The sequence below is a fragment of the Fistularia commersonii genome, chromosome 3 (assembly GCF_037954325.1).
Source record: "Fistularia commersonii isolate RoL2024-O1a breed Wild chromosome 3, RoL_Fcom_v1.0, whole genome shotgun sequence".
NCBI classification, from domain to species: domain Eukaryota; kingdom Metazoa; phylum Chordata; class Actinopteri; order Syngnathiformes; family Fistulariidae; genus Fistularia; species Fistularia commersonii.
Genome location: NC_141286.1, coordinates 14,767,137 through 14,794,428, shown reverse-complemented (window position 1 = coordinate 14,794,428; position 27,292 = coordinate 14,767,137). Strand labels below are relative to the sequence as shown.

Sequence of the window (27,292 nt, the reverse complement as noted above, 5' to 3'; positions counted from 1 at the left end):
TTTCACAAGAATATAAAATCATTTGCAACATGACAGAACATCCACACTACCTGAGCTGACCAAGAAGTCCCTCACGTGTGCTGACTGTTGAGTAAACACATTAACTCACAGTTTATTTGACTGTAACCCAGGTTTTTTTTTCATTTTGAGTATCCCATGTGTAACTATCATGAATTGTTTATATAAACTGCATACTTCCTTTTAAAAAAAAAAGTTTCGTCTAAATTTTACATATTTTGATACAATGCTTGTCTGTTTTTAAGATCTACAAACCACCAGTGACTTGGATTATTTTTTTTTTATTTACTTGCTAAATACAGAGTTTTTTGCTGACTTTCAAAATCAATTTCTTCTGATTTCATTATTTACAAGTCACTAAATTTGCAACTCAGCGCAGTTAAACTGCATATCTTGACCCTGGATGTTTGGGAAAATATCAGTCCCAAAGGCTTGGTTCATTCTTCAATTTCAGAGTCACAACAGTGTTAGCATTTTTTCTCCTGGCTCTAATTTGTTCAGTTCCAGTTCCTGTATCAACCGTGAGCATGGAAACAGAAGAAAAACAAATCAAACCAAAAAGCGAAAAAAAACATTCCAATCATGACTTGACACTAAAGAGACAAAGACTATGACGAACTGACTTGAGAGGTGCAGTTGTTTCCCAACTCTGCTAAAACTATGAAACTAACACGTGCGCGTGCACACACACACACACTGATGAAAGTAGAAGTCAGTCAGAACACACACTTCAAGACAAACATTTGCGAACTACACCTTTGCGGAAACCCTACACCCCTGCTGCCCCACCCCCTCTAGAACAAATGGCTGGCAAACACTCTCATACGCAGATATATCTTACCATGGTGTGAGCAGTGTGTTGTCAACAGTTGTGAATTCCAGTGTGACACCATGTTGTTGGAGCAGTGCAACTGTCTGATGCCCCTCACCTCTGATTGTCTGAATCAAAGCGCAACCTCGCACATGTGAAAACCCCACCCCCAGCGGCCAGTCATCCTCTCCCCCGCCCCACTCTGTCTGATCTGAGGCCCAGCCTCCAGCCACTCTACCTTTCTCTGCTGGCAAAGCTTTAGTTCATTGAACAACACAAACTGCTTGTAGTTTGAGTCGTTCAAACTTTTGAGAGGTACTTTTAAGTATTTCAAGGCAAGTGTGTTGCTGTGATGCAACATTTGGTCAAAAAGAGATGGACAAAAACAAAATCCTGGCGCTGGTGGACGGCAGCCTACTGCTCATGGTTCATCCATGATAGATTAACTGCAGAGAACAAAGTTCCCAATGGAGATAAAGAAAGGAAATTATTATTTTTGTTGTTATTATTATTAATGTTGTTAAAAACAACAGATGACAAATTAGATTCAAGGAAGATCTTTGAAACAACTAAGACATTCCTTTTCATACTTAAAAACCTAGTGCTATACATAATTTATAAGCATTATTAGTATTCTGGATTGCACAAAGCGTCAATGAAAGTCTGACAGCTCTGTCAGTCAAATATGCCGAAGGTTTTCTCAGTGAAAGCCCTCTGAAATCAGTAGCAATTTTCTCAGAAGTGATTTTATTTCCCATATGGATCCAAAAGATGTGGACTGCCTAATGGATTAAGAAAATTTGACATGATAAATCTAGAAATAATCTTAATAGTGTTCTTAATAAAGCTTCAAATTAAAAAGGACACTTTAAAAACAACTACCAATACCTTGATACTTGATCTATTACTTGAACTTAAGTTATCCAACAGTATTTGTTGACTACATTGTGTTTTGTGGGGCATCCTGAAGGGCTCCAGAGGGATCAAAAGTAAGACTTTTATTTGTTCAGTTGATATTTTTTCTCTCTAAGTTAAAAACCACCTGTTTCGACTGAGTTTTTGAGGCACAGGGATATAAATCTGACAGTAAGCATCATCTGTTTGAAGCATTAGGGCTCTAACAGATGTGACCAGTAACAGGCTGGGGATAAAGCTGCAGTCCCAGAGCCTGCTGTCTGAAACCTCTCAGCTAGGGTCACACATACACATTGGTGTAATTTGGTCTTTTTTATTGATGGGCATTCTGAGCTGAACCTGCAGGAGGGACACATTCAGTTTGAGTTAGTAGACTTTGCCTATGAATATACATTTTTAAAATGTTGCTTACAAGTGCTCTGATTTGCTTTCGAAAAATATTTTTCTTGATATAATTTTCTTTGTGTTTTTGATGATCAGTGTAAGATAACGAGTTCCTAAAATAAAAGTATAAATATCATTTATCCAATTCAGTGCCGGACATTAAAAAGACAGCTATAATCAACAATTTTAAACTATAGGCAGTCAGTCATAACCCAATGACTGGTCTGGTCTGTGGTTCACTGAGCTAATCCAGTGAATGGAGCGGATTCCTAAAAATTCAGTGAATGAACCAAGCTCATTTAGACTGACCAAAACATCATATAAATCAGCACCAGCTTCATGACCAACATCTGGTAAACTCCTCAACCTACATCTGACTCACTGACACAGAACCACAAGACAGCATTGAAAAGACTTAAAGGACCCTGCATTCATCTAGATAATTGTTATACCTGTGAGATTTAATGCTGTAAATTTAATGAGTCTCCAATCATAAAATATTGGGATTAAAAAACATGTCAGTCAGTATGAAATGAAAAATGCCTGTCAATTTCAAGACACTTAAACCATTGGCCAGAACACAAGAGGGCACTAGAGATTGCAGGCTGACTGATATGTCGATGACCCTGAATTTAAACCCTGCAGACCTGATGTTGAGGAGTTATGGCTAAAATAAAGTGTATGGTGTCTCCCACATTACAGAAGTTTGGCCAAAAGGACTTTGTCTACCTTTTTTTTTTAACGCTAACACATACTGCAAGCAATATGCTATTGCTGTTGTCATGCTTTCTGTGAAACAACGCAGATCAATGCATACTATTTCATGAATAGTGATGGCTCTTGAGACAGTCAGAGTCAGAGAGAGGGTGTGAAAAAAATACAATGCGCCTAATATTTGTAGCGGTCTCTAAGAGCAGCAACAGCGTCAGTCTAGGTGTTTGCACGATGAAAAGCTAACAGACAGTGGAAGACTTTTCTCTACCAGTTTCACTAGTATAATCTGACATGTTGCTTAATTTGTCAATGTCATCAGCTGTTTTGTGTCATCCATTTAGGGCCACTGTTTTTGGAGAAAACAATAAGGGAGCAGTTTTGGACATCTTTGAGAAACTCCAGGGAAACCAGGCCTTTATTCATCTCCAGGGGTCTTTTATGGTTTCCATGGAGCTAATGTAGTCTGTTGTCTTCGGAAAAAGCAAAAGTTCTCAGCCGCAGAAGAAAAGTGGTTGGTGGCCAGTTGGTGGTGGCGCCGCCACACCAACTGGCAAAGTCACAATGTCAAGGCTATGAATAGGTGACAATAGGATTATATTGGGCCTCCACGCCAATTTTATCACGAGGACTTCGAGCACTCCGATTCTGCTTCACCACAAGAAGTAGATAGTGCTGATCCCAGGTCAGTTGTCTCAGGATGCAGAACATTACAACAGAATGTCCATTAGGTGCAACGTACAGTAACTATCTAGCTTAAATAGAACTTCATGTCATCTTGTCAGATCACATGAAGCTAAAAACTAATCAAATCTCAGCCCACTTGTGCTACAATTGGATATTTCAATTTATCCTATTTTTAATTATTTTCATTATTGAAATTGAAGATGTGTTTTTAGTGAGACATGAGATTGTGTGTGTGTATGTAGTGAGCATATAATCTGTATGTATGATGTGTATAAGAAAGTTTATAGTATATATAAAGTTTGTGTTTTGGGGGGACAAGTAGATGAGTTTTTATATGTGTGCATGGGGTGAATACAAACTGTAATTGTAAGGTACATATTGAGTGAAGTTGTGTTTCTGTAGTATGAGGTCTGTCTAAAGGCAGTAGTGAGTGCAGTGAGATTGTATTGAGAGTAAGGGAATTTTGTCACAATTAAAGTATAATAAAGTTCAACACTGGCACATGCTAAACATTATATTCATGCAAAAATTCTCAACACTTCGGTCAGAGGGTCGTGTGTGTGACATTACTGACACTTTGAACGTTGAACCCTTTCAAAGGCAGCAAGTCAGTTTGATGAGAAACTCATCACATCACCAGAAATCAAACCAGCTCACCTCTGACCTTTGCTTACATCCGCTCCATTTCACTGAAAGTGGCTGTTAGTTTAGTACCAACAGTCCAAAGGTCAAATGCAGCAGACAGAAGCTAATCAGAATAAAAATTATGGCTCCACATATATGTTGGGGTTGATATAAATAACAGTAATGATGTGAAAATCTAAATATATTCACTTTTGTATTAATATTTTGTATTAATGTTTTGAAATGTTTTTCCTTTGAAATTAAATATGGCTTCAATTAAAAAAAAAGCTTTACCTTGATCTTCATTATCCCACTACTTATCCAGGCCAAGGCTATGGTGGCAGCAGTCTGAGCAAGCCACCTCATGTATTATACTGGCTAAGATTGCTTCTAAAGGGAGACATACAGAGGGAATCCTCATTAGATGCACAGACCACATCAAGTGTGTTCTTTCAACCCAAAGGAGCAGTCTGTCCTCCTAACCCTATCTCTAAGGCTTTACCCCTTACCCCTGCAGACAAAACCTGCATACGCAGCTCATATTGGAGAGACCTTGTTTTTTCAGTCATGAACCAAAGTTCATGGCCATTGATGAGAGTTGGAACATAAATGGATGGGGAAATTGTTTTGCTTTCCAGCTCAGCCCCAAGTTCACCCCACCGCACCAATTAAGTGTCTAAACCACAAAACCAATGTGTGCGCCCCATATATTCAGAAACTATTCACATTACCTCCTCCTATCACTGATGAAAAAAACAAACGAAGATACTTGAATTTCTTCACCTGAAGCAGTGACCCCCTGCTCCAAGGGGAAAGTCAACCAGTTTCTGGTACAGAACCAGGGCCTCTGACTTAGAGCTTCTGACAACGATCCTGACTGCTTGACGATGCAGACTACCCCTTTGCCACCTGGAGGTACAAAAACACCCTCAAGCCCGTGAAATCCCTGACAAGAGGATAGGTGGAACAGACAAAAATGAACGCAATTGTTTGGAATGAATGAATGAATTAATGGAATTATTTAGAAAAGGCCTCCCTTCAAAATGCTGTACAAACATGGAGAAATTAGTCGGACATAATGAAATATAAAATATAAAAGAAATAAATTATGTTTTGATAAATGATAGCACATTGATTGAAAGTACATTTATGAATATAATTAATTACAATTATATATATTATGATTATATTACTATTATATATTAATTAATATCATTATTATCATTATTATTATACATCCATCCATCTTCTTCCACTTATCCTGTACTCAGGGTCGCGGGGGATGCTGGAGCCATCCAAGCTGTCATCGGGCAAGATTATTTATAATCATAATAATATAGTGATGAGTCTTAAGGACCACATCATCCAGGAAGAGCAGAATCTAGAATCCTGATGTTGTCACACTATCCTGCTGACCCCTGCCATGCACTCTGCACGGCAAAAAGGAAAGTACTATGGGTGCCAGATTGAGTCTTTTCTCACAATCTGCACTCCAAATGCTTGTGCAGGATTTGACTTACTAGGTCAGTGGGCCCAGGCATCAACAAGCTCCTTCCTGTTTAGGAGTGGTGTATCCATCTACCAAGTCCATGCAAGGCACCTTCAAAGCATCATTGCTTTGACAGTTATCAGCACAATTGGGATTTTTTTTCTGTCTGAACCATTTTGGCTTTGGAGATCATTCTGTCATGGACTGATGTCCATGACAGATGACACATGTAACTCTTTTAAGATCACCAAAATAAAATATACAATTTTATATATTTTAAATGAATAAACCTATAGAAACCCAAGTAATTGTTGAATTTATTTATTTACATTTATTAGCTGTTTATCTTAGCTGTTTTAAGAGAAGATCTTACTTTATGATCCCCAAAGGGAAAATTTGGGATTTTTAGTGTTTCATCAACCAAACAGTCTGATCAAATGTTATTACATTTTTTCATTTCTAAATTTTATTAGAACTATCAAAGTGGTACACAGTAGCAAAAATCCTGACATGATAAAAATGACACAACTCAGACTCCCTGTTCTGATTAGTTCAGCAAAGGCCAGTTGTTGGAAGCCAAAGCATTTTTGTCCAAACAGTGGTGTATGACATTGCACTTTTGCAGTGACACTAATGAAAAAGAAGAATGTAGAAGGGCTTCAATATGACTGTCTTGCTCCTGTCTGCCTTTATTATATGCAGCCAATAAACACTGATCATAGTGTATTTAGCACTCGAGGAGTGGTGTGAAAAGGTCCGTAGGGCTTGAGACAGGGCCATGGGGGACCCCTGCTGAAGAAGCTGCTCATTGATCAGTTTAACTGACTTTAACTTCAGAATCTTTATAGCAGGTGGATGCCTGTTCAAGAGTTCAGCACATGGATTAAATATAGGACTATGTAAGAATAACATAGTGACAGGAAACACAAATACACAAGGCACCTTTTTATCTTTCCATCTTTCATTTGAAATAAATGTGATATCCATGAGCTTTCCTGTTTCCCTCGTCAAGAATCAGAATGGAATTTAAAGCAGCATCACAAATAAAACTTGTGTTGACTTGTCCTTCTAAAATGTATTGGAGTGACTGGAGCCCAGAACACAGAGACCCTTTGGCACATATTTCCCTCTGAGGGTGCCTGAAGCCCCAAGGCCTCGCAGGAGGAAATTAAATAGAGACTTAATATCCTGTCAGACATCAGTCAGGGAAGCAATTCCTCCTTTTCAACTTGGATATAAAATGGACCACATAAAAAACTTTCAGTCATCAATAAACTCAGTTTCATCATAAACGGTACAGGAGCTGCCATAACTCAATACAAAGGTATGCTTAATCTTCATGTGGTTACAAGCATATGTTCAATGCAATGAGTCATTGAATAACAAATAGGCATTACAAAAATCAGCATAATTGGACAAGGTCAAGTCCATGAAAAGGTTACCCCAGAACACAAATGGGATGTGATTGATATGAGCTTATCTTAAGGTGGGATTTGAGATGGAGTCTCTCACATCTTAATTGGTTTACTTTTAGGTTTTTGTTTTCGATATTGTTAAGGAATTGAAATCTCAATGTTGTGTTGTGTGGTCTATGAAAACCAGCTCTGAATTGCTGGATAGGGATTATCATGATGACTGCCACAGATATTGACATAAATGTACTATAGGTTTTGATTACCACAAGTACTGTAAATGCATATTTCAAGACCATTCATTTTGATAAATAAAGATGAAAAATCATTCAACATGTTTGTATGAACTCCAGGAGACAGCTAATATAACAATCAAACTACTGCTTGGGGGCTGATTTCCATGCTTGATTGATTGCATTCTCACCAATTTACTTTACACTTAGTTTAACCTCAGATAATGCCACTAAATGCTGCAGACTGGTGTTTTAAATTTTTTGAGTGAGTGACTCATTAGGATCAGCCTCCTAAAAAATGAGTGGTGCATCTTCCCTGACAAAGGATTTGCTTATGCTGGCTTCTTTTTTCACATTAATGAAAAAACAATTTCAACAATGTACCCAATAACAACATTGGCCGTATTGCCTCCCTCACCAGTTTGTTCGGTGCCAACTCTCTAAAAAAACAAAAGGTTTTATCACTTATCTGAAACAACCGGGTGAACTTCCCAATCAATGCATGTAAACATGTAGTGAATTATGTGCAACTAAGGATTGAATCTGATTAATTCACGAGATGAATAATAACTATATTCTTCTCATCCATCCATTTTTCTAACAATTATTGCTATCAAAAATGTCTGTGATGTGATTCCAGGTAATTTATGTAAAACCATGTTTTAACCCTGTTAATGCATATATGTTTCAGGTTGTTCTAATATAATAGAGAAAATTAACCTTATAGTCAGCCGGTCTGTTTCTCTAGTATTTTCAAATGCATTAAGTTACTTTCAGTTGATTTCTAATTTTTTCTGGCTGATATATGAAAACATATGAATGAACCAGTAGGGGGGTCATATAGTTAATACTGATTGCTAGCATCAGTATAACTGTCCTATATGAGTGGAACAGGAAGAATATATAAAAATCCGCATTTCTCAAGAACTTTGACCCGGTGATCATGTGATCCATTAGCTCAGCAGCTCCATCTCTGTCAGACAAGTAGCCACCTGCAGCAGCTCTCGCGCCTCAGGCCTTTGTGTTCTGTTGGCATTCTTCAAACACCTCAGTCTCAGTTCCCGTGTATGTCTGCATATGTGTGAGTTTGTGTCTTTCTGTGTGTGTGTGTGTGTGTGTGTAGGCAAACATTCAGTTAGACACTGGTGGTCAACCATAGACTAATTAGCTGTGCCTGTTTTATAATTAACCCTAAATATTTTCACATTCACTGGGTTTTCACAAAAGTACACATAAATGCCTTCAAAACACTCCCACCCTCATGTACCTGTGTGTGTGTGTGTGTGTGTGTGTGTGTGTGTGTGTGTGGCAGAAGAGGACTGCCTCATCTTGATTTAGAAAAAAGATATATATTATCCAATGATGCAACTGGCAATTTCTGGTCAGTTTGAGAATTGTTGGCTTTCCTAACCCAGCATCCATATTCATCAGATTTTTACTTCTATTTTCTACACATCAGGAGCAGGACACTAGCTGCGATCCATCAGACATCATTGTGGGTCTAGCTTCTCTCTTCACATGGGGGAACCAAAATCAAACTTATTCTGCAGGGGGGGTAACTATATCTTGTACTTACCATATTTACAAACCCATTTACAAGAGACCATTGTCCAAGAACAATTTAATGACAATCTAGATCAGGGTGGGCAATTATTTTGGCTGGTGGGCCACATGTCTTATTTCATTTTTATGCACGGGCCAACTCAGTACCATGTAAATCAAACAAAATGAAAATTTAATTTTAATCATTTAAATTTTTTGGCATTTTATTTCAACTTTAAAATCATGAATGATCATATAAATGTACCAATACTATTTTATATGTAATGATCCATACAAAATCAAACAAAGGAGGTAAAAAAGGAGTTTCTAAATTCAATATTGATTGAAAATACTTCTTAAAATATTCAAAGAAAATAGATTGTCAGGCCGTTTAAAAAAAAAAAGTAAGCGGGCCGGACGTGGCCCGCGGGCCGTAAAATGCCCGGGTCTGATCTAGATAGTCCAACAAACACTAACATGGGCAGCAGCTGTCCAATGTCTTCTTATAAATCCAGAAACATGTGCCTGCCCTTCTGCCCCCACACTTAAACAGTGACTATTTTAATCCATCATTCTGATAGTTTCATTAGTTAATCAGGTAATCAGAAAAAAATGGCTTTTCCTATATTAAGTAGCCACAGTAACCAGAAGACGTAACTGAAATTCATAACTTTTTCCTTTGGGGTTTTTGGAGAGAACCCATACTTGTAGAGAACTACTGGACGCATTCTTGTCCACAGAATGACCCTACATGTTGCCAGTTTTAGAGACAGTACACTCTTAAAAGAAGTTTATACCTGAAATTTTCTCTAACTTTTCAGTTGTTTTCAGTGATTACAAAAATGTCATATAAAAATATCTCCTCACAGGTTTTCCAAGATCTTTTGGACATTCTCCCTGGCATTCCAGGAATTCAATGATCAAGGTCATGAATGCTTGTGGTAGTTCTAAACCAGATGCCTTGAATGCTAATTGAGCTTTTTACTTTGTCTTTTCTTTCATGTGACCAGCAAGGATCAGCCAGAAAGACACAACTTGAACATGGTTCAAGGCAAACTGATGATAGTAAAACCTGTTTTGTTCCTGAAAACAGACTGAGAACAACAAATTTAAGACCAAACATGCTACAATAACCATCATTGTATTGCAGCATAAAACAACAAAGCTGTCTGAAATATCGCATGCTCTTACCGTCAGGAGACTGAGACTCCCTCCACTCAACTCCTCACAGCCAATAATCCAGAGTAAAGCCCCAACCTGACAAGAGGGACAAACTCTAATATCTAGAGCACAAGACCAGCTTCTAGACAAGACATCCAGACAGACATGATCAGGTCTGCTGTCAGTGGAGCTCCTCTAAGTTCACAGTGAAAAACCAGCATGGGTCCCAAAAAATATCAGTCGGTAGGCTCACAGCTCCACCTCTCTCTCACTCTCTCTTTCTCTCTCACTCACCCTCTATCTCTCTTTTTCTCTCTCATACATACACACACTAAGTGGTGCTGGCAGGAGTTAACAGGCATTCTACCAAAGACAAAGCAGACCTTTAAATAGACCACAAGAAACACAGCACAGTTAGACCAGCAATCATAACCACCATTAACTGACTTCATGTCTTTTGAACCGAGTCAAAATATTTTCTCAGGGCCATTACAAGATACGGATCTGATCTGAGTCTGTCACTGACAGCATAATGTGTTGAAAAAAAGTAGGTCACTGACAACTTTTAAATGCTGATCATTATGCTTTTACTACATTCTGCCAACTCCTAAACAACAGAGGACAGCCAGAGAGATTCAGCAGCTGCTGAATCCCTGAGGGGGAACAGGCCCAGACCCTGAACCCATATCCAAAGCAGTATGCTTAATGGTGAGTGGGACACATACTTAGTGAGTCATCAATATATTCAAACATATAAATGCTATTTAATTAAATTAATAAATTATACATATATAACTTTAAATTACCTTCTTGTACATATAAAGGTAACTTCTTCTTAGTCTATTTATGTGTTTTCTTTTTTTAACTTGTGATTTTCAAAGGGAACTGCCCTGAAAAAAGGGGACTCAATGAATGAGCAGAAATGGCAACATCAAAATGAGAAACTAAAAATACGTTCTTAGTAAGTTCAACTTGAAATGTGGCATGACTAACAGACATTTTTACGCTTCAGCCTTGAAGTATCTCCAGGTCACATAATACATTACACTATAGTAACCATTCCAGTATTACTCCCCCGTGACAGTGAAAATAAGAAGTAACCAGATATTCACTCATTCAGAACAACAGCTTCTGAAAGAGGTTGGATATCAGTTCATTTCTAGACATTAAACATTTTTTCCCAGGTTTCAACAAGCAGGCAATATTGGTTTTGTTAAAATTAAAAAGCAATAAAGACATTGACAATAAAGTTCACTCTGACTGACATCAAACTGAAATGAGTACTGACTTACACCTACTTTGATTTCAGCATTTGGGAGAGGAGGGGAATGTATGGTGGGAAAAACACTGAAGCGTTTTTATTTCATCAGATAGCAGCTGGAAGAATTGCTATTCACCCCCTGGTAATATACCACCAATTCTCATTTAGATATTAATAACCATGTTGTCAGTTTAAACTCTTCTGCCATGCAGTCTGTCTATTAGAGCCCTAAAAATTGCACAAGTATCTTTTCATATAAATGTACCCACTGGTTTTCTGGGTCTGGGTGCAGTGGCAGCAGACTGAGTAGGTTGACTTAGGTATCCCTGTCCACAGTGACATACTGTAGCTCCATAAAGTTTATTTTGATTCTGATTCTAATTTTCCCTGGGAAACCAAAGGTTTTCCAGGCTGGACGGAAGTACAACATCATCCCTCTAGTGTGTTTTGGGCTGACAAAGGAGCCTCCTACCAGGTTATGTGTAAGCCTTGCTACCTTTTGGAGTCTACTGAATTTCCCTTATCTACAGTATACCCTTACTTAGTATCACTTGGCTACAGAGATTCTTCTAGCTCTTGATGCGACCAACAATACAGCTCCCTGCTTAATAGGGACACACAGAGTCCTCCAGCACGATAAGTTTACAATTTTAGGAGTTGCATTGCGACTGAATTGAAAAACGCTCAGACACAAAGGATAAATATTTTGTAGCAAGGACATAAACTCTATGTCAAACTCCTCAGTCCCTCAAGTCACTCAAATTCCTGGTTTGTGAAAGCACAACTGGAAATCTGTATCAGGATTTGCTTTTTTGCAGGACATTGAGCAACCTTTCAGCTGGCCTTTTCAATGCTTCACCAACTATGATTATGGATCTCTTAAACTCAGGAACACAAAGGGCTGTCTTATAATGAATGCTGCCCCGCCACTGTGGTATTTGGACTGATATCAGTGAATTTAATTATATTATCTATGATACAAATTAAGTTGCATTTTAAAAGTCTGTTAAGATTTTTCATTTTAGCTCGAAAAGCATCAACACCCAAATAAACTTTGGATAACTCTGCCTCAAACAAACTCGACCTGTCCCTCCTGCTCACAACCTTATAACATCACTACTCATCTTAATAAGTTATGACCTCTGTCTCAGTATCACTCCTCAAACAGAAACAGATGCAGCCACTCCCATTCCACCTGATTTAATAAACACCTCTTTACCTCAGCTAAATATTTAACAGTCCTAGTCTTTCATTTTTTTCAAACTCTAAAAAAATGCAGACACAGAGAAACATGCAGACATACGCTGAAATTACCAACTTGAGTCTTTTTATAGTACTCCAGTTTCCACAAAAAAAAGCAGAAAAAAGCCCCAGTACAAAAGTGTGATTGAGCTGGTACGGCCTCTTCAGCAAACACATCTGTCTTTGTTAGCTCCATAATGTGTCTACCAAATCTTTTTATCAATTAACAAAAATAACTTGTAACCAAGGCGGGATGTATCAACACAGGGGGTCTACATCCCCAGCTGGTCTGCTTTGTTTTCTTTCAAGTACATGCCTAACTGCACCCCCAAGCAGCAGAAGTGAATTTGCATAATTAAATAAATAAATAAAAAATGCCCCTGAAATAAAACTGTTGCTGCTCATAGTTCTTTGCAGTATCATCTAATGCTAAGTAGCAGATGGTCCAATCTAGCTTGCCTGACCTTCAACCTTGAGGGTCTTTAGTGGTAACAGAGGGATGGTGGGTATCTCCAGGGAGAAGACACCAGCATAATGAATGGAAACAAGTGTGGCTGAGAGTGTGTTTGTGTGGCCATGACGACATTGTGTGAGTGATACCACAGACTCCATCTATATTTATCTTTGGATGTTCTGCATCATCAAAGTGCTTAATTTTTCAGGCACCAAATTAAGTCATGCAGTAGTCATAAAGTGCAACTCACCAGAGATTCATTGAAATTTGTCAATATATGACATCAACACCTTCTCTCTCGTTCTCTGTAACGCGGGCTCACACACGCACACACCCACACCCATGCGCCCACTCACACACGCATGCGCACACACCCATACACACACAAATCGAAATGGATGACCTTTGAAATCAGAAAGTTAATGAGATGAGATGAGAACAACTTTATTAATCCCGAAGGAAATTGTTGTGCCAGAGTTTCAAGTTCAAGTAAGGATACAAACTTAATAATGCAAACTCAAATTACTGTCTAAAAGTGGAACCTCCAAATAGCCAAATATAAATCCCTTCAGTTTGAGATGTTTAGACCTGATGGACAGAAGATGTGGTTCATACTTGCCTATGTCTACAACCAACCAAAGAAAGATTGGAAACACCTTACAGATGAGACTTTTAGCATCATATAAAGTATGCAGTCAGATGCCACAGGATGTGGAAAAACTGCCCAATGGAGCTACCATCATGCCAAAGATACCCAACCATCCTTTGATCTGCATCATGTTTTTACCTGAAGGTATTTACAACAACCAAAAACAAGCCTAGATGTCTGTAGGGAACAGTTATATAATAAAATCCAGGCAGCAGGACTGATCTTGTGAAAACACACATGCATACAAAGCTATGTAACAGCAGAATAACTTGCAAAGAAACAGGCACAATACATTGCACTTCACCTTCATCCCCATCTGAAGGGTTTTATTTGTAATTATCTATGTTGCAGGTTTTGATCAGACAGTTCAATAGTAATCATGAGTGTCAGTTGTATTTATTTGTTCTTTTAGAGATGTGTAAAAAATAGTTTGCTTCTTGCAAAGACAAAATTAAAATGCAGCAGGTAAAACTTTGAAAAACTCAATCAACTTCAATGCATCAGTTAGCATTCCTGTATTTATTGGAGGAGAAACTACTTAGAACAGATTAAACCTCCAAAGAGAAAATCCTTACTATGGATTGCAAATCATGCGGTTTCTTTTTAAACCTATGACTTGAAAACCAGGGCTAGCTCTCTCTCTCATTAATAGTACAGTAAATGTAGTTAAAACAGCTGTAATTCTCTCACTCTATATTAAAAAGCCATATCATAAACATAATGAACAACAAAATGTTTTCTCTGAAATGACCAAAAGGTACAGTGAAATGTTGGTTTGTGTTCACAAAAGAACATACTCTCAGGTTTGAATCCTAGTGGCTGAGTATTGACATTTTCAACCTTTTTTGTGTTTGAATCTTACCTTAGGTCTAAGCCTGCCACATCTTTTTCAAATCGACTGACTCAAACTAAACCTGCTAACAGACAAAACATTACACTACCAGCTTACAGCCCATTGTAATAATGTCACTTGCCATGTTACTTTGTAGCTGTATTCTTTTTTTTTCCACAAATTAGCATAAATGAGCTACATGATACGGGTACTGATATAGCAGTCCTGCCAATGCTGTTGTGACTGAGTTATGTCATTGATTATTATTATTGTTCTGTAATGAAAAGACCCAAGTTTGTCGACGAATGCAACTTTGGTGCAACTTTAATGACCTTACTTTAATAAAATACCAGAGAGGAGTTTGATGAAATTATATAGTTTCGAGAGGTATTTTTATTATTTCTAACAGGTGTTAGCAGTTGGTTTTAAAGAAAGTTGTTCTCTGAAGGACCACTATAAATTCCTATTCAAACTCACATGGGTTGATAATCCGCCCATTATTATTTTAAGAGACACTGTGTGCTTTATAATTCTTTTTCAACTTAAGACCTAGGACTCTCCTGACAGTGAAACTAACATTAATGCCAATACTGTAGAGGTGCTATGCTGAAATTGTAAAATCCATCATAAAATATGCAAACATTTTTACAAAATTATCTTGACCTTGAAGTATCCTTCCTTCTGTCTGTTTATACTGACAGCATAGTATGACTTCGTTGGTAAATATAAATAACTTTGACTTGTTATTTTTACCATCTTACACTGTTTTTGGAAAATGTAGCTGCCAGACCTACCTTGGTGGTGAAGTGGTTTGTGGCGTGTTATACTGCTACTGTCACCTTTTGCTTTTATTTATTTAGCAGGGTTTTGCTAAAATGCTAAATCAGGTCTACAGAACATATATGGTTTTGTTAGGTTTTATTTTTTATCCTTCATGGTCAAAGAAAGAGGAAGTCGTGTTCTTAAGCAAAGAGAAAAGAGGAAAGGCAAGAGGCTAGGACTAAGAGTAGGGACTTTGAATATCAGGACTTTGACAGGAAAAGATTGAGAGTTGGTCAACATGATGCAGAGAAGGAAGGTGGATATACTGTCCAGGATATACTGTCTCCTGTGTCCAGGACACCAGGTGGAAAGGTAGTAAGGCTATAAACTTAGGAGCAGGCTTTAAGTTGTACTATCATGGTACTGACAGGGAGAGAAATGGAGTAGGAGTTATCTTGAAGGAGGAGTTTGTTTGGAATGTTCTGGAGGCTTGGTGGTGGAACGAGAAAGTTTAGGAGTATATACAAAGAAGGCGGTTCGCAAAGGAGAAGTGGGACACTGGGAGGACTGAAGAGAACAGACAGGAGGACAGGGAGCTACAGCGCAAGGTAAAGATAGAGGTAGTAAAGGCAAAACAAAGAGCGTATGATGACTTGATGCTTGGTTGGGCAGTAAGGAGGGAGAGAAAGATCTATACAGGTTGGTGAAACAGAGGGATAAAGAAAGGAAAGGATAGAAAAGGATGGAAAAGGAAAGGATGTACAACAGGTCCGGATGATTAAGGACAGAGGGAAATACATTGACAGATGCTAGAAGAGCGATGGGAAGATGGAAAGAGTACTTTGAAGAGATGATGAATGTGGAAAATGAAAGACAGGCAAGGGTAGAAGAGGTGACTATTGTAGACCACAAAGTAGCACAGATTTGTAAAAGTAAAACGAGGAAGGCATTGATGAGGATGAAGAGTGAAAAGGCAGTTGGTCCTGATGATATATAGCTGTGGAGGAGTGGAAGTGTCTAGGAGAGGTAGCGGTAGAGTTTCTGACTAGATTCAACTATTCAACAGGATCTTAGAGAGTGAGAAGATGCCTGAAGAATGTAGACGAAGTGTGATGGTGCCCATTTTTAAGAATAAGGGGGATGTGCAGAATTACGGCAACTATAGAGGGATAAAGTTGATGAGCCATACAATCAAGTTATGGGAAAGAGTAGTGGAAACTAGACTGAGAGCAGAAGTCAGCATTTGTGTACAGCAGTATGGTTTCATCCCTAGATAGGGTTAGACGGAGAAGGCTGATTCACTGTGGCGACCCCTGAAGGGAAAAGCCAAAAGTAGAACACTTTTTCTGCCATATCCAAGTATGAGAAACTGCAGTGTTAAAGAGTCCAACACTGTCAATGATGTGACACCTGAAATGGGCCCTTTAAACCATGCAACTGAGAATATCTGAAGCATTCAGGAGGCTTAAGCCATCTCAGCTGAGTCTCATCAAATGGAGGCCATTGGGGTATCTGCTTGGGCTCCCTGGGGTTGGGGGCTCCTGAGACCCCATAATTTCACACTACCACCAGCCTGAGACCAACCTCCTTTCGAGACTGCTTCATCTTCATTACCATTTCATCTATTCAGCCACCAAACCTTCACTTCACATATCTAGAGTTAATTCCATACTCTTTTCAACTCATAAACCAAAATGATTTCAACCTTTTTATATGTTCAATTCATTCTTTTCTCAGTCATGAGTCTTATTATGATTCGGCCCAAAATGATTAATACCACCAATAATGCTCAACTACGTATATCTTTGCACTTTGAAACACCATTTATGACATTACATATAACAAGTTACAAACATTCTTTAAACGAAAATGCAGTACTTTTGCTTTTAATCTCTAATCTTTAAAATTTGGCCAAATAGCCTTATTATGGTCTGTGGAGAAGAGGAATGGGCTCATTCTACAGTCCTGTGCCAGGTAGGTTTTCTAAAGGCAATGGGTGTGTGTGGCTGGCTCAACAATATTTCTGAGCTTAACACTTTGTAAAGTAATTCAGTCCCTTTCATCCAGGATGAGACATTACATAAAAGTGACACCTCAGAATATACACAAACATTTATGCAGTAATTCTCAGGATGAAATGAACGAGAACTGATGACTGATGATTGTATTGGTTGAGTAATTTGTGCTGTGTATATTTGAAGCTGCTATGTAAGCTATTGTGTGAAATCTTTGTTGTTCTGAATTAAACATTCATCAAGTTACAGCAGGCAGGTTTTCTGTTATCACAATGGATGTGAGGTCTGATGCAGGGCACCCAGCAAGTCATCACATGTCTTGGAAGGAAAGTGGTGATTATCCTGCCATGGTGGGCCAGTTTGTTTCTTCTTCTGCATTGTAATTAGTGCTGCTGTGTGAGCCGAAGGGGACCAACAGGATGACAACAATCCTGCTCCGTTCTGATGGAAAATTCCCTCTGTATCCAGCTCATCAGACAAGAATGTGAGCAGGTTTTCCAGATCGCAGAACAATCTGCAGGCAGCCAATGAGGAGCAGAGCCAGGCAGCAGCTAATCCTTAACAGAATAGCTCCATTCTTTGTGGTACCAGGCTTGGACCAGGACCTCTCCACTGACTGCCACACTGGGCCAGAGACCGACAATAATGACTAGGGTGTCACGAAGCAGGTATCCCTAACCAACACTGGACTGATTATTAAAGATAGTTTCATAATCAAACATTTAATTTGTTTGGATTCAAGTGAAGTTATAGATGGATGCACTTAACGTTGAAATAACGTCTTAGTAGCACTGGGTAGTATAAGTATCTCCAGATTCTGGCCGCCATGAGTATGGGTAACACACTAAAATCAGCATCAGGATCTCTTCAACTAAATTTCTGAAAACGTTTTCTTGTTGTTATTTCTGTGGTCTGGATTGACAGGACAGAGACTCCTCCAGTATATTCAATATTTTAGTGAAACTTGCTAAAGAACAACACACAGATTGCAGGATGTAAACTTAAGAAAGCAAGTTCTCATTACCTCCACCACCACCATCCCCCCAAACTTCAGACAGACCAGCAGCCAACTGGATGACCTGCAGCTTCTTACCAGATGGGCTGAGACTCCCTGTTCCTCTCTTCCCAGACCCAACTCCAGACTTGCAATAACCCCCAGTCCTGTTGGACAAAAAAGGGGAAGAAGCAGCTCAAACAAGTTTATATGATATTCTGTTTTATAGAACTCAGACATAGAAGCCATCAAAGGATAAAACAGTTGTCAGGGAGGAACATGCAATGACAAAGTTAATAAAATCATATACTAAAAGTCATCATAAGGATCAAATTTGACACCTCTTAGAGCTTTATGGACTCAAGATATGGCATTCTTTTTTTAATCCCTTTGGCTGTGGTTGGCTGATTATAAAGTTAAATGCAAATCAATTAAAAAATGACAAGCTTGAACATTTTTTACTCTATTCTTCACAGTCCTGCTGCTTCTCCAGGGACAGGTTACAGTTGCAGCAGACAGAGAAGGTCAAACCAGGTCCCTAATACTACTCAAAGTCCTTCTATTTGGCCTCTCCAAACTCTTTCCACACTTGTTTTTTGCTTCCACGGCCACTGAAGTTGCAGCCGTCCAGCGCAACTGAACTCTCCAACTGTTTCAGACAAACCCTGGTATTTACACCAAAACAACTATCTCTTCTGTTTAATAACCTCCAAGCTTCTACATCATTGCCCAAGTAGAACTTGAAGTCTGCCAAAGGAATTGCAGATATCTGGCAACATCCCATCCAGGACATTTCCCTGCAAAACTCAGTTGGAAACTGTTCTTAACTGGTCAGCCCATTAGCCAATCCTGGGCAAATGCTAAGTATTGAGTTGAGCCCAAATATTTTTAGCTGGTAATGCTTTACCTCTTTCACCAGACTTTCTATTCCCCCAGAGAGGTTTATATTCTTTATCCTCTGGTGTGACAAACTGGTTTGCCACACCAGATACTGACAAACTCCACCTGTCTTCCACAACACTGAGGCCTGTTGTCTCTCTACAGTTGGTGAAACCAGAGGGTTGTAACTCCATGTTGCTCGCTGAGGTTCGATGGACCTAAGCCCAGTTCACTAGGCACTTGCTGGCAAACTCTTCTCCCAGGCCTGGCTAAGGAAGGGTTGCCCAGGTTCAGTAATCTCAGCGAAGTCTCTTGCAACCTTGTTCTGTAGATCATCAAGGTAACTAAATTATTCCTTAACTAAATTTCAAACTGATAACTTCTATTGCTCTTTCTGATGTTATTTCATTTATCCATTACCTATGCTGCACTAAGGGTCACTGGAGTCTATCCTAGCCCTGGATTGGTTACATAGAAACAAACAACCCATTCCAATCAACCTACTCCATTTGTGGACTTTGGGAGGAAACTCATGCAGACACAGGGAGAACTTGCAAACTTCACACAGAAAGGCCCGCTTTCAGAATTGAACCAGGGACCTTGAACTGGGAGGATTGAATCGGAAGTACTAACCACTGTGGTAGCATGCTACCCTGGGATGTGATTTTTGTACTTCTGATTCTAATCTTTTTTTAAATTCACCGAAAGTCAATATTATGGATAGTTAACAATTGGAACATTGATATAGAAAATGCAGAATTGATTAATGTCTGTGCAGCTAGAGTAAATGAGGTTTAGACCTCATGTGTTGCGGCTTAAAGGTCTTTAGCAGCAGTGACGGGACACACCGTGACTGTAAAGAGTTTAGTGTGTGTGTGTGTGTTGGGCACGCCCCAGCATGCACATAATAACTGGACTGGTAGAAGCACAACGTATGTTCAAACTGGGCTACAACAACTGAAGCTTTGATTGACTGCTGCTCTCTGAACATTGTTGTTATAGCTCTAACATTTTAGGAGCAACTGGACTTGTCATCTAAACCTCCTCCAGATCAGTTATCAAGTGACAGAGCAAATAGATTATAACGTCGAGAAAGGATCCTCATTTGGAGTGGAGAAATAATAAACCCAAACAGATGGGTTTGTATTGTAAGATGATCACTTTAACTGACCTGTTGTTGAATGCTAATGACAGTATAATTCTTGTTCCTTGTCATTGAACATGATTGTTACCCAGGCAGCCATTTCTGAATAATTTCTGCAATTTGCCACAATTTTGACCTCAAGGAGAAGCTTGAGGCAACATGCTGACACCTGCTGGTATTGAAAGGATACATTGTATTCTGACTTTCTGACACCTGACTGCTTCACAAACAATTATAAAAGTATAAAGGGCTGAAACTACTTATGTTGTTCAATTGCTCAACATTCAATGTTAATTATTTTCCTCTCATTAACAGTAAAAATATGTCATGACAACTTGATGAAACACATACAGTCATACAGCCTCACAACATGTTCAACCAAAAGAGCAAATACTGTCACATAACCAATGACAAAATCATTAATGTTTGTTTTTTTTCAGAAATTAAATCTCCTTTGCAGCACCACATATTAAACAGAAGGTCTCTGTCCAGCAAATCTCGGACGAGAAAATGCTGGTTGTTGTGATAGTTTAGGGTCTGATTAGAGAGAAAAAGAAAAGCAATAAACCTTCACAACTGAAAACCTTTCTTGACAATTGTTCAATTGTTTGTTCCAATTTCTATAAATCCTTAAGTCAATAAGATTAATTCAGACAAATTAACACAATGTTTTAATTCACACTGCATCAAAGAGCCTGCAATGACACCATGCACATAAATCAATGCATTATTCAATCATGTCAGAATTTTTCAAATACTTAATTCAAATATGTTATTAATTCCTTTCGGGAAATTCTTAATCATCTGCATTTACCCATCATATATAAACCATGTCACTGAGCAGCAATTAGGGGTATTAAGTCTTGCTTAACAACAATTCAACAGGCGAACAAACTAAGCACAGTAACATTAGTCATTGGTGATCAAATGTTAGAAATATTGTCAGAGGACCTCCATATACCAGAGCCTAAACTCCTTGGTTGGCAGTAGCTCAGTCAAGTACAAAAGAACCACTGGATTTTTCCTTTAAGTTATATCTAGGGATGTAAGATCCCCAGTAAAACCTTTTCAGCGTATTTTACGGAAAAATCCATTTTAGTATTAAGTGCATAAGAATACCCTCGTTTTCATGTGAAATCATGTTTCACTTAGAGAATTTCAATGACCCCTTACATACCTTGAGGGCAAAATAAATGGTTAATGATGAGTAAGCACTTCTATACAATTTGCAGAAAAAAACGAATTCAGTATGATGAAAAAGTCTGTTCTTCAACAATTTTATGAAAAAAAATGCCTGCAAATTTGAACATCATTTTAATTTTGATTTTAACATTACCAGAAACAAAAATGATGACATAAAGTTAGGCCCAGATATATTTGGAGAGCGACACAAGTTTTGTTATTTTAGCTGTTTACGAAAACATATTCAGGATACAATTATATAATCAATATGTACTTAAAGTGCAGACTCTCAGCTGTAATTTGAGAGCATTTACATCCAAATTGGAACAAGGGTTTAGGAATTACAGCTTTAATACTTACCCGCGTCTTTTTTCAAGGAACCAAAAGTAATTGGACAATTAACTCAGAAGGCTGCAAAAAAATAATAAGGCTGCATGGGCTCTTCCCTCAGTAACCTGTCATCAATTAAGCAGTTAAAAGTTCTGGAATTGATTCCAGCTGTGGCATTTGCATTTGGAAGCTGTTGCTGTGAACACACAACATGTGGTCAAAGGAGCTCTCAATTGAGATGAAACAGATCATCCTGAGGCTGAAAAAAAGAAGAAATCCATCAGAGAGATAGCATAAGTGTTAGGAGAGGCCAAATCAACAGCTTGGTTCATTCTGAGGAAAAAAAAAAAAAAGAGTGCACGAGTGAGCTTGGGAACTAAAAAGGCCTGGACATCCACAGAAGACCACAGTGCAGGAGGTTTGCAGACTCTTTTCCATGGTGAATAAAAACCCCTTCAAAACATCCATTCAAGTGAAGGACACTCTCCAGGAAATTGGTATATCAGTATCTTAAGTTTACCATAAAGAGAAGACCTCATGAGAGAAAATAGATAGGATTCACCACAAGGTGTAAACCATTAATCAGCCTCAAAAATCAAATGGCCAGAATTGACTTTGGCAAAAAAAAAAAAAACAGCTGAAGAAGCCAGCTCAGTTCTGGAACAGCATTCTTGTGGCAGATGAGACCAACCTGATCAATCTGTACCAGAATGATGGGAAGAAAGTTTGGAGAAGAATTGGAACAGCTCATGATCCAAAGCACACCACATCTTCTGTAATACATGGTGGAGGCGGTGTGATGGCATCGGCATGCATTGCTTCCAATGGCACTAGGTCACATTTGTTTATTGATGATGTGACAAAAGACAGAAGCAGCCAAGTGAATTCTGAAGTGCATAGGGATATACTTTCTGCTCAGATTCAGCCAAATGCAGCAAAGTTTATTGGACGCCGCTTCACAATACAGATGGACAATGATCCAAAGCATACTGCAAATGGTAACCAAGGACTCTTTTTTTTTTTTAAAAAAAAGCAAAGAAGTGAATATTCTGCAATGGCCACGTCAATCACCAGATCTCAACCCAATCAAGCATGCATTTCACTTGCTCAAGACAATACTTCAGGCAGAAAGACCCACAAACAGGCAACAACTAAAGACCGCTGCAGTGAAGGCAGAGCAAAGCGTCACAAAGGAGGAAACCCAGTGTTCAGTGATGTCCATGGGTTCAAGACCTCTGGCAGTCTTTGCCTGCAAAGGATTCTCAACAAAATATTAATGTAACATTTTTCTTAGGGTTATGTTTATTTGTCCAATTACGTTTGAGCCCCTGAAATTAGGAGCGCTTGTATAAAAATAACTACAATTCCTACATGTTTAATCATTTTTACTCAACCCCTTGAATTAAACCTTAAAGTCTGCACTTCAATTCCATTGTATTTTCATTTCAAATCTAGCGTGTGGTGGCATGCAGATCTCAAATCATTAAGTTTATGTCACTGACCAAATATTTCTGGTGCTAACTGTGCAATCTGAAGTATATCACATTTGAAAGTACTTCTTCATCAGACCATTACAAAACATCTTGTTTTAATTCTGTCAGTTCTCCGTGGCTTTTTGTTTGTGTGCTTTTGAACTGTGTAGTTAATTTGTTTTTTGCTATGATTGTCCATCTTGGTAAACATTGAATACAGTGAAATAATTAAAATGACATTAAATGGCAATGCCAGTGATGTATAACCATAATGGATAATAATGCAACAACAGATAAGACCTCAATCAAGTGTCTTTGAAAGGGAAAACTCTCCTATACTCCTACTTGAACCTCTGCTCTGAAATATTTTGCCCGAGGGTCAGAGTAAATATTGAAAGTTAAGCTAGATTTAAATCTCTAAAAATTATAAACATCATCTGATATATCTGGCTACATCTTGGCCATCCAGCAGCCTGCTTACTTCAAAGAAGCATAAGATATTTGGGTAAACTGTGAGTGAGAGTATTTTTACTTTGTCCTCTATTGACAGTGAGCCTGCTGCAGTGTCAGCCAGGACAAGCAGCTGCAGTACTGATGTTACACAATAATGCTCTGGAATGACATAAACATGACAGATGATTTTACGGGAGGTGCTACTATCTCACCTCCAGGACATAAGGCCTACTGTCAATCACAACACATGCATAATATTTTGGTGTGTTACTGCAGGTCTTTAAATTATATTAACTATGGTACTGCAAAGCACAAGCTTTAAGTAATATCCGTCCTCGACTGAATTTTCTGTGGATGGCCAACCAACATCCACAAGACAGGGGATGGACAATATCATCTAAGAGCATTGGATTAATTATAATTATATGAAGTTTCAATTTAAGTGTTCTTTTACAAGTAGTAGCTTTACATTTGACTAAGCACATAAAAAAGGGTCTGATGAGCGCTTATAAATATCAATTATTACTACTGCACATGGAAATTGACACCAAATTTATATCATTTTACTTTAAGATGTGTATTTGTAGTTTTGTGATTTCCTGACCATAGCCATTCCGGGGCTAGGGCTGCATAAAGAAAGGAGGATCACCAGAGAGAAATGTGAGAGAAAGAATTTACCCTATGATTTGAAGTTGCATTTCATCTCAACCACTGGTGCTTTGCTTACTGAAAATTGAGAAAAACTGTTTTAGAGATATTTGCCGATTTCTTTGATCCACTTATCTACAAATCACCCAGCACTTAAGAGTCGGCAAGGTACACCCTGAACTCTCACATTCACATCTTCTTCTCTTTTCAGCTTTTCCTTTCTGGGGTCGCCACAGCAACTCAACCTTCTCCATCTAACCCTATTCTCTGTACCCTCCTCTCACACCAATTACCTTCATATCCTCTCACTACGTCCATAAATCTTCTCTTTGGTCTTCCTCGAGACCTCCTGCCTGGCAGCTCTAATTCCAGCATCCATCTACCAATATATCCACTATCCCTCCTCCTTCTATCGCATAGTACCCCTGACATTTTTCCATCCATTCCAACCTGCTTAAACCCATCTTTTCACCTCTTTTCCACACTCTCTGCTGCCCTGGACTGTTGACCCCAAGTACCTGAAATCCTCCAACTTCTTGATCTCCACACCCTGTAGCCTCATCGTTCCACCCAAGTTCTTCTCAGTCACACACATATACTCTGTCTTGCTGCAACTAACTTTCATTCCTCTCCTTTCCAGAGCATACCTCCAACTCCCTAGGTTTTCCTAAACCTGTTCTCTGTTCTTACTACAGATCACAATGTCATCTGCAAACATCATGGTCCCTGGAGATTCCTGTCTAACCTCATCTGTCAGCCTGTCCATCACCACTGATAACAAGAAGGGGCTCAGAGTGGATCCCTTATGGAGTCCCACCTCCACCTTGAACCTCTCTGTTACTCCTACAGCACACTGTCTCACAGCTAGCATACATGTCCTGCACCAGTCTAATATAGTTCTCTGCCACTCCAGATTTCCTCATACAATACCAGAGTTCCTCTCTTGGCACCCTGTCATATGCTTTTTCTAGGTTTACAAAAACACAGTGCAGCTCCTTCTGGCCTTCTCTGTACTTCTCTATTAGCATTCTCAAAGCAAATACTGCATCTGTAGTACTCTTTCTAAGCATGAAGCCATACTGTTCACAAATGTTGACTCTCACATTCACATATCCAGGCAATTTTCCAATTTTGAACAAAATGAACTTTCTGCATCCTTTTGAACTGTAGGGGATGTCCTTTGTGCTGTGAGGTGGAAGTGCTTACCACTGTGCCATCCTCTGATTTTTTAAATCTTATTAATAGGAACTATGGGACGGCATGGCGCAGGAGGTAGAGCAATCATCTTTGGAACGGAACATTTCTGGTTCAATTCCCAACTCATCCTAGTGTGTTGTTGAGCAAGACACTGAACCCTTAACTGCTCCCCTGGCGCTGGTGGACGGCGGCCTGCTGCTCATGGTTCATCCATGATAGGCTAATTGCAGAGAACGAATTTCCCCACAGGGATTAATTAAGGATAAATTATTAAACAATAATATAAATTGACACCAGAAACCAAAATCTTGGAAATACTGAACTCATTATTAACGTCTCCAATTCACTGTTGCTCTTAGGATAATATCAAATGCAGGCATAACGCAAGTAAATCTAAATGGATGTTGCATGCCGCCACAATGGCTGCGGTCAATGCTAATACCAAGCCAGTAGCGATATGGCGTTCGTTAGCAGACCGAATGTAAATACCTGAGCAAGCTAAAGTACCTTATTCTAGTTAGAAGCTACTGTTGACCCAATGAGACATTGCTACTTGACTAGACTACAGTAGGTATAATGGAGAAGGTAAATCAGCAGTTAAATGACCTCTTAATAAATCAAAAAATATAAAGCCTCAACTGCTAAGTTAGTGCCCCCACGATGCTACAACAGGTGTTAGCTACCGTCAAATGTCAGGTAAAACTGAACCGGGCGTTATGATGTTATCTAGCCTTTTTCGAAATGATTTCGAAAGTCATCACGGTTACCTTAGGTCAGTAGGTGTTTCGACATTTCAAAAACCCTCAATTTATCTTGGTCCCTTGTCGGGCTGTGGTCACTTGAGTGACGGCGAGAGCTGACTGTGGGAGAAACCTCCAAGAGAGCAGCAACACACGCAACAAGCGTTAACGTTTTTGATGAAAACGTTCAACGGCTCTACTAAAAAGATTTTTGTGATCTTCGAAGCTGTCGGGATTTGTTCACTTCTGCAACATATCTGAAGAAATATAATCCAGTTTATACTTTTTCCAAATTATTTAAATTATAGAGTGTATATATTATCATTTATTTAATGGTCAGAGTGAGTTGTCAAAAGATGTTCTTGGCAAAAAGTATACAGATGATAATATTCTGCTATTCAAAATCGTAGTAGCAACCTTCAAATAAAACTGAATATTTGTGGAATACAATAAGAAATTTGCACAAACACAGCATATAACTACTGTTTAGTGTCTTGAATATCTGAATGGAATAGCATTTTTAAATCATTATGAAAATGCATTTCGGAATGTATAATTTTGGGTTCAGATCGCTTATGCAATTCCCTCTGCTCTTTTAAATCCCCTAACATGGACTAACATGCTGTGTGTGACTTTCAACCACCTTATAGATTTTTCCCACAGTGCAGCATACAGAATAAAATTGTCAGAAAACACGACTTTGTTCCACAGGTTTCCGGGTCAACACTGGTGAAAAATGTGTTGTATTATCAATCATAAGATCACTATTTAATAAAAGTGTATATGTGGTGTAAACTAAATGACAGTATTTTTTCCAAACAACTTATTTATTTGACACATTTACCGGTTCAATAATTCAACAGAGATTAGATATTATATACTAACAAAAACACCTACATATATTTTAATGCTTTCAAAGGCATTCAGGTTTCTTTTAAAATGACAATTATAATCAATATTCTGTGATATTTGCTGGAGTTGTTGGAATCTTGTCCCACTCCTTGGAAACAACTCCCTGCAGAATGACCACAGACTCACGGCAGCACCGTTC

At 38.6% G+C, this 27,292-nt stretch overlaps 1 protein-coding gene across 1 annotated transcript in view; it reads right to left on the bottom strand.

The window, feature by feature from the left end:
• Window positions 1-19,269, bottom strand: part of plekhg4 (pleckstrin homology and RhoGEF domain containing G4) — a 58,579-nt gene extending 39,310 nt beyond the window's left edge. The window contains exons 1-3 of the mRNA XM_086140270.1: window positions 19,104-19,269; window positions 18,227-18,363; window positions 10,018-10,182 (exon numbers count right to left, since the gene is read on the bottom strand). Coding sequence (XP_085996396.1) covers window positions 10,018-10,182; window positions 18,227-18,363; window positions 19,104-19,269 — 468 coding nt within the window. The remainder of the gene's footprint in view (window positions 1-10,017; window positions 10,183-18,226; window positions 18,364-19,103) is intronic.
• Between the last annotated feature and the right edge of the window lie 8,023 nt (window positions 19,270-27,292).